The sequence below is a fragment of the Triticum urartu genome, chromosome 7, assembly GCF_003073215.2.
Source record: "Triticum urartu cultivar G1812 chromosome 7, Tu2.1, whole genome shotgun sequence".
Classification (NCBI taxonomy): domain Eukaryota; kingdom Viridiplantae; phylum Streptophyta; class Magnoliopsida; order Poales; family Poaceae; genus Triticum; species Triticum urartu.
Genome location: NC_053028.1, coordinates 492,454,010 through 492,460,865, shown reverse-complemented (window position 1 = coordinate 492,460,865; position 6,856 = coordinate 492,454,010). Strand labels below are relative to the sequence as shown.

At 38.1% G+C, this 6,856-nt stretch overlaps 1 protein-coding gene across 1 annotated transcript; it reads left to right on the top strand.

Annotated features, from left to right (window-relative positions):
* The first annotated feature begins 394 nt into the window (after positions 1 to 394).
* LOC125520949 (probable Ufm1-specific protease) lies at positions 395 to 6,730 on the top strand. Its single transcript, XM_048685988.1, has 8 exons — positions 395 to 490; positions 596 to 718; positions 819 to 866; positions 960 to 1,036; positions 3,502 to 3,590; positions 3,720 to 3,831; positions 5,014 to 5,116; positions 6,350 to 6,730. The coding sequence occupies exons 2-8, from the start codon at positions 685 to 687 to the stop codon at positions 6,577 to 6,579; spliced, it is 693 nt and encodes a 230-aa protein (XP_048541945.1). The 5' UTR covers positions 395 to 490; positions 596 to 684; the 3' UTR covers positions 6,580 to 6,730.
* The last annotated feature ends 126 nt before the right edge of the window (positions 6,731 to 6,856 follow it).

The window sequence follows — 6,856 nt, the reverse complement described above, 5'->3', positions numbered from 1 at the left end:
ATGAAGGGGAGCCTTGGCGCAGCGGTAAAGCTGTTGCCTTGTGAACATGAGGCCACGGGTTCGAGTCCTGGAAGCAGCCTCTTGCAGAATTGTAGGGAAAGGCTGCATACTATAGAGTATAGACCCAAAGTGGTCGGACCCTTCCCCGGACCCTGCGCAAGCAGGAGCTACGTGCACCAGGCTGCCCTTTAGGGAGTAACATATAGCTCCGTGGATAGGGTAGTTTTCTTGTTCTGATATTTTATTGTTGTAATTTTCATACAATAACATAATATATTTGCGTCATTAGCCATGATTTTCTTGCTATTTAATATATATCTGATTGCGTGCAAAACGTTATAGGGCGAATTCGAGCTCGGTACCCGGGGATCCTCTAGAGTCGACCTGCAGGCATGCAAGCTTTGTCCGTACCATTTTATTCCTCCTGGGTTGCTTATTCCTCTAACAGCTATATACGACACAAGATACGGGGAGATTGAGGAAAAGCAGAGTATGAAATTTTTCTGATGCTTTGATGTATTTTATAATTCTTGTTTTAACTTAGCATGACAGTGTACTTGGGTGTATTATTAAAGTTTGCATCATAAATTTGTAGGTGAACTGAGAAGAAATCTGCACTTCAGGCTTGGTCTGCCCTTGGATCGTCCTTTATTACGGACTTCTAATGCACTAACTTTTGGTGCCATGGAAAGGCGAGATAGAAGCTCATCTAAAAGTGGTATCAGTTATATTTTGTATTCTTCTTAGTTGCTCTGTTCCTTGTCTTCCAGTTAGAAAATATTTTCCTGACACCCACTGTGATCTATCATTGAGACCAGGTTCCTCATTGCTTCGAGATGTCCACAAAGAAATTCCATCTAGTGGTGGTTAGTAGTTACATAAGTTCTTACTTTGAGAGCATTAACAAATTTGCTGAATTTGTAAGGGGATAATGGTTTTTAATTTCATGTTTATTGCAGTATCTGGAGGAATCATGTCATTGATTGAGGGTTCATATGAGTATTACCATTACCTACATGATGGTATCGATGACAATGTAATGTTTGTTTTTGTACTTCAGGATCTCTTTCTATTAGTTCTTACCTCTCTTCTCGACAGTTTGTTTCATATATACTCCCTCCGTTCCGAATTACTTGTCTTAGATTTGTCTAGATACGGAGGTATCTAGCACTAAAATGAGTCTAGATACATCCGTATCTAGACAAATCCAGGACAAGTAATTCGGAACGGAGGGAGTATGTGTTCTATTGCCTGATGTCTACATATGTTAAAAAATACCTAGGGTTTATTTGAGTATCTTGTTCAGTTCTTAGACAGCAGGTATAGTCCTTTACCTTCATAACAGATTATAGATTCCCACCCCATGGCTGGATGTTGATTTCTGCATTTCTTTCGTCAGTGCTGTGAAGTCCTCTCCCAGTAAGATCATAGACAATCACACCTGTCCATTTGATGGAATTAGATGTGACACATAAGCCTACTGCACAAGCAACGAGTATATTTTGCTTAGTTCGAATACATCTTATTTACCAAAAAAAAACAGAACAATATACTAGAAAAAAGGTTATCTGTTTTACATATAAAATGCAGCTGTACAGAGGTTTGAAATTCAAATATCTGGTTTGAAATATACAAATATTTATCATGGTGTTATCAAATTCTTTGAAAATAGTACTCTTAGAGTAACTCCACTAGTGCATGTCACTTGTTCTAAAATCGTGCCACACAGGATTTCATGTGATCTGGAAGTGGTAGAGGAAAGGAGGAAGAGCCCTGTCTCCCATGCCAGCTCACCAACATATATGTTATCCTGGTTTTAGTAACAAGCTTAATGGAGAGGTTCTTATCATGGATGTGGCTGAACAATGAACATCATCCCCACATACTGACGAGCTTAGTAACAACCTATTGGAGGTTTTCTTAGTGTCATGCCTTGGGTTACTGTTATATACTCCCTCCGTCCCATAATATAAGAACGTTTTTTACACTAGTGTAGTGTCAAAAACACTCTTATATTATGGGACGGAGGGAGTATATTTTTTCTATATATCTGCCACGTGCCCCCCCTTTCCAACTGTTGCTTTCCAAACTGTATACAACACGACTTGCAATCTTCTCAAACCAACCTATTGTGTACCTTATCTGACTGCGGTAGCACCTATCCTGATGACTGCTATTTTTTTACCAGACAATTCTAATTGATATTCGTTTTCTTTGAAATTAATGCTTCACATATACCTGTTTTTGTCTTTAAATTTGTAACCGAAATAATAAATCATCATACTTTAGTTTTAAAACATTTGTCAGAGAATTTCCTGTTATAGGCTTTATTATATGCTTGGTGCCCCTTTCTTCAGCTGAGGAGGACATAGAGAATGGTATTTCATGAGTTGCATTTGGAAAGCTTCTACCTGAAATTGCTCTGCTAGTTCCACTTCCATGTTTTGGTTTTGTTAATAATTCTGTAGTAACATAGGTGTCTTGCCCATTCATGTAGAGCTATGACGAATTATTGAAGAGCACATTGTAGTTGGCATTTGCTTTAAGCCTTGCAACTGCATTGTTAGAATTCGGAAAATAGGTCAAAAGTTGCTTGCTGTAGCACTAAATCAAGTGTTGGTATTACAGGGTGGACTTTTTTTAATTATTATTTGTGCCATGTACTTCTGCATTATACCAGTTGGTGTGAAATGATTAGTGCTAAAATTTCTGATTTGGATATTTTCCAGGCTAAAAGATTTGCCTTTCCAAACATGTAATTGCTCTTTTGTGTTGATCAATAAATTGAATTGATACGAGTCTTTTGCCTTCTACTATAATAGCAATGCCTGGGGACTATGTTGTGTTTTACTCGGGTACATTTAGGTAGCATTGTGCATACTGCATGCCTGGAACAGAATGTGATGAGAACAATAGATGAGGAAAATAAAATAAAATCATATGTCAAATCTGTTTGGCTACTTCTAGATACTTCTATTGTAGTCTAGTATTTATTTTCTTTTCTCAACCTTAGCTACTGTTTTCTTCTAGCTATGAGTAGCTATGAGTAGAATGGTGGATCTTAAGTAATGTTTTCTGGAGTGTTCTAGCCATAAGTAGAAGTGAGACATGAAGGATTCCCAAAGTACTATAAATATACAGGTCCTCGCCTCTAATTTGTAACCAGACTATGTACCCACTACCTGTAATAAAACTTGTTGTTCTTATCTAAGATCTTGACTAGATCTTGTGCTCTAGGAGTTTTGGATTGAACTCCTGCTGCCATATCAGCCCTATCTGTCTCTAGAGCGATATATAGCACAACACATTGATGTTGTTCCTTCAACACTTGTGTTGTACACATTGTAGCAGCAAGGTGGAGTTGCTCCTCCACAACTTTATGCTGCTTCAGAATGCTACCTATTTTTGGTGTACCTCAATCATATGGTTCAGGATGATTTTAAGTCTCTGAGTTTCTGTTGTGGCCAGTGGTGACAAGTCTTTGTTATCCTCCTTTTTCAGGGATGGGGATGTGCTTACCGTTCTCTACAAACAATCATGTCTTGGTACAGGCTACAACAGTATTCGTCTATAAATGTTCCTTCACACAGGTTTGACAGACTAGATGTTATCATGCCTATTTTTTCTACAATTGTTTAATAGTAACCTCTTTCTACAATGGTACAGCAGAAATTAAGATGCCAGGCTGATTAATATATTTGCTCCAACTTTCTAATCAGGGAGATCCAGCAAGTTCTTGTTGAAATTGGTGATAAGGATCCATCATTTATTGGATCTCGGGAATGGATTGGAGCGATAGAATTAAGCTTTGTGCTTGACAAACTTCTTGGTGTGAGTTTATATTTCTTTTGTGTTTGATGAATAATTGTGCATGTTTGATGATGGTTTTCTTTTCTAAGAATGGCAACGGTTAGTTAGCAACCTACCGGCATCCTACTCCCAAACCCAAGCACCAGCATCTTAACATAAGCATCATCAACCACATGGTCTCACAATGTTCATTGTTCGAAATACATTTTCGTGAATTGCTGGAGGACATCAATGCAGGACTGTAGGTTGTATAAGTTCTAATATCACTCAACGTGCATTGCACATATGCCTTTACTAGTGTGTTCCAAACTTGTCAAAAATCAACAACAAATGATGGTATTTCCAAAATCCATCATAACTGAATCATGAGTTTGTTGCCTATCTTAAAATATGCATGGAAGGAGGTGCTTTGTTGATGATCCTTATTTTGGTTCAGATTGCTGAAACCATATTCTGGTTTAGACTCATATTTTGTTGCTTTATTGATTAGCAAAAGATTGATTTGAGCCCTCTAACCCTGTAAGACTGTAATTGTTCAGTTGTAACCTCAAAACGATTACAAAGTTGATTTGATCATCTCTACAAGTTAAATAACCTATTGTCTATTGACCCTGAAGCTTGTTTGCAGTGTTGCGTGTAAACCTAGAAACAGTTTGAGTTATAACTCAAGCTTTTGAACATTTTTCGTTTGTTACATGTTCTTGTGGTCCATTTTACTCTGTGAATTCAGATGTTGTGTCTGATCCACAGAAAATATTTTTGGGAGAAACTGAATTTCTGAGTAGGTCATTTTTTTTTCTTCCAAATATGTACCTTTAAGTCTTCCAGGTTTGTTGGTCGTAATCGTACTCGGTGCACGAACCAGTGGATAGCACTGGAAATGCCCTTGCCTTAGGATGTGAACGACCTTGAGTTGGAATTCTTGTGCATTTGTTCTATTCGATTGGAATAAAATAGTTAAAGCATCAAAATGTCCTTTCACAAGGACTGGGACTTGACCCCAATATCTCTTGCACACAGGACTACACCAGTACATAGCAATTTTTAGGAATACACCAGTTTGTAGTTGATGTGCTTTTGTATTATCATTACTTGTGTTAATCTGAGAGGAGATAGTTAATTCAGTACACTCATGTTTCTTATTCCTGTATTGAGTTTCGAGTATATGTTATTGTTTTGGCTTAACAGAATTCGGTCATGCAGGCTAGTTGCAAGATAATTAACGTGAGATCTGGTGATGAGCTTCCTGAGAAATGCAGAGAACTTGCGATACATTTTGAAACCCAGGGAACTCCTGTAATGATTGGTACGTACTTATGTTTGATGCCATTATTTACAGCTGCAATAAGTTATTAAGTACTCCCTCCGTTCGGAATTACTTGTCTCGAAAATGGATGTATCTAGAACTAAAATACATCCAGATACATCCATTTCTGTGACAAGTAATTCCGAACGGAAGGAGTATTATAAATAAACCCTTGAAACCTATTTTCATGGATGCTATCTTCCTGAGGACTTTGGATCAATTAACCTCACTCTGTCTGGTGCATAAAGCATTTCAGATTCATCCTGACATTTCATACCTACTGCATACCTTGAGTTCTTTTTTAAACTTGGTGCATATCTTGAGTTGGTTTGTGTCTGCTCCCAAAAGTCATCTTCTGTTCTGCTATCTTCATGAGACTATCAGTCGCTGTCTTCTATTTCCATGCACCAGCTCTTTTTTTTCAACTGAAAACTGCAGGGGAGGTCGCTGTCTCTATTTCCATGCGCCAGCTCATTTGATAGAACATGTTACATTTGTTACATAGAAAATGTTACAAACGAAAAATGTAACTTGTTACAAACGTCATGGGAGATAGAACATTAGTTCATGTTCATGTTACATGAAAATAGAACATGTTACATTTTTTGTTTGTACCATTTTGATAGAGGTCGCTGTCTTCTATTTCCATGCACCTGCTCTTTTTTTAACTGAGTAACAATCTGCCTGAACTCATGTAACAAGTCAAAGGCTTGGGGCGATAAAAGGCAGATGAAAGAGGTCAAAAAGCTCCTGGGAGTTGAGAACCTCACTGAAAGAAATAAGATGGTTGGTGGCAAAGGAGTGTATTCTTTGAAATTTGAAGTCCATGAGAGGAGAGTGCCAAGAATCACTCCAAAACCTTGTGCATAACACGCATAGTGTATACAAGTACTAAATGTATGGAGTGTTATCATAAGTCATGGTTGCTTCAATGTTCATTTTCAACTTGTGGCAATGTTTGTGCTGATTGACTAACAATAGCTGTGTTCCAAACGTGTGGTCATCTTGATGACAATCACTGTTTTCTCATCTATTTCAGCCACCTACATTTTCTGGACCATCCATGCATAACACTTCCTGATAAGCAAGAAATGGCAATAAGATTAATAAAAATGGTGGCAGACACAGAGAGATTAATCGAGTTGGATAATTCATGCAAATTGGCTACATTTGGATGCATAAATAAACCTATTCTTATACTGATCCTTTAAATATTGTTGGTAATGAATGCAGGTGGTGGAGTTTTGGCTTATACCCTTCTGGGAGTTGATTACAACGAAGCCAGCGGTGATTGTGCTTTTCTCATCCTTGATCCACACTACACTGGTGGTGATGACCTCAAGAAGATTGTTAATGGTGGGTGGTGCGCGTGGAAGAAGTCTGTCGACAGCAAGGGTCGGAGCTTCTTCTTGAAGGACAAGTTCTACAACCTCCTTCTGCCCCAAAGGCCCAATATGGTGTGAGAACCGGATAATTTTAGATCAAGCATTCGCATAGTGACTGGGTTGTGACTTACATTACAACAATAGGCGTTGGCCGAGTCCATAGATATTGTATTTCCAGCATGAATAGATTTGAGGTAATATCATCGGAAGTCATAAAACTTGCACTCAATATTCAGTTTGGTGTTAGAACTTTAAAAATACGAATTTTTGATCACCTAACTTGACATCCCATGCAAATATGGTCACAAAATACGCATGCGGACGTATCATGGTGTATGACCCCATCTGTCAATGA

What these genes read in the sequence shown, in the direction of transcription:
- LOC125520949 (XM_048685988.1), top strand. Translation starts at nt 685, where the DNA reads ATGGAAAGGCGAGATAGAAGCTCATCTAAAAGTG. An exon ending in TAGAAGCTCATCTAAAAGTG is followed by an intron (nt 719 to 818) that starts GTATCAGTTATA and finishes CATTGAGACCAG; the next exon opens with GTTCCTCATTGCTTCGAGAT. An exon ending in GGGAACTCCTGTAATGATTG is followed by an intron (nt 5,117 to 6,349) that starts GTACGTACTTAT and finishes TAATGAATGCAG; the next exon opens with GTGGTGGAGTTTTGGCTTAT.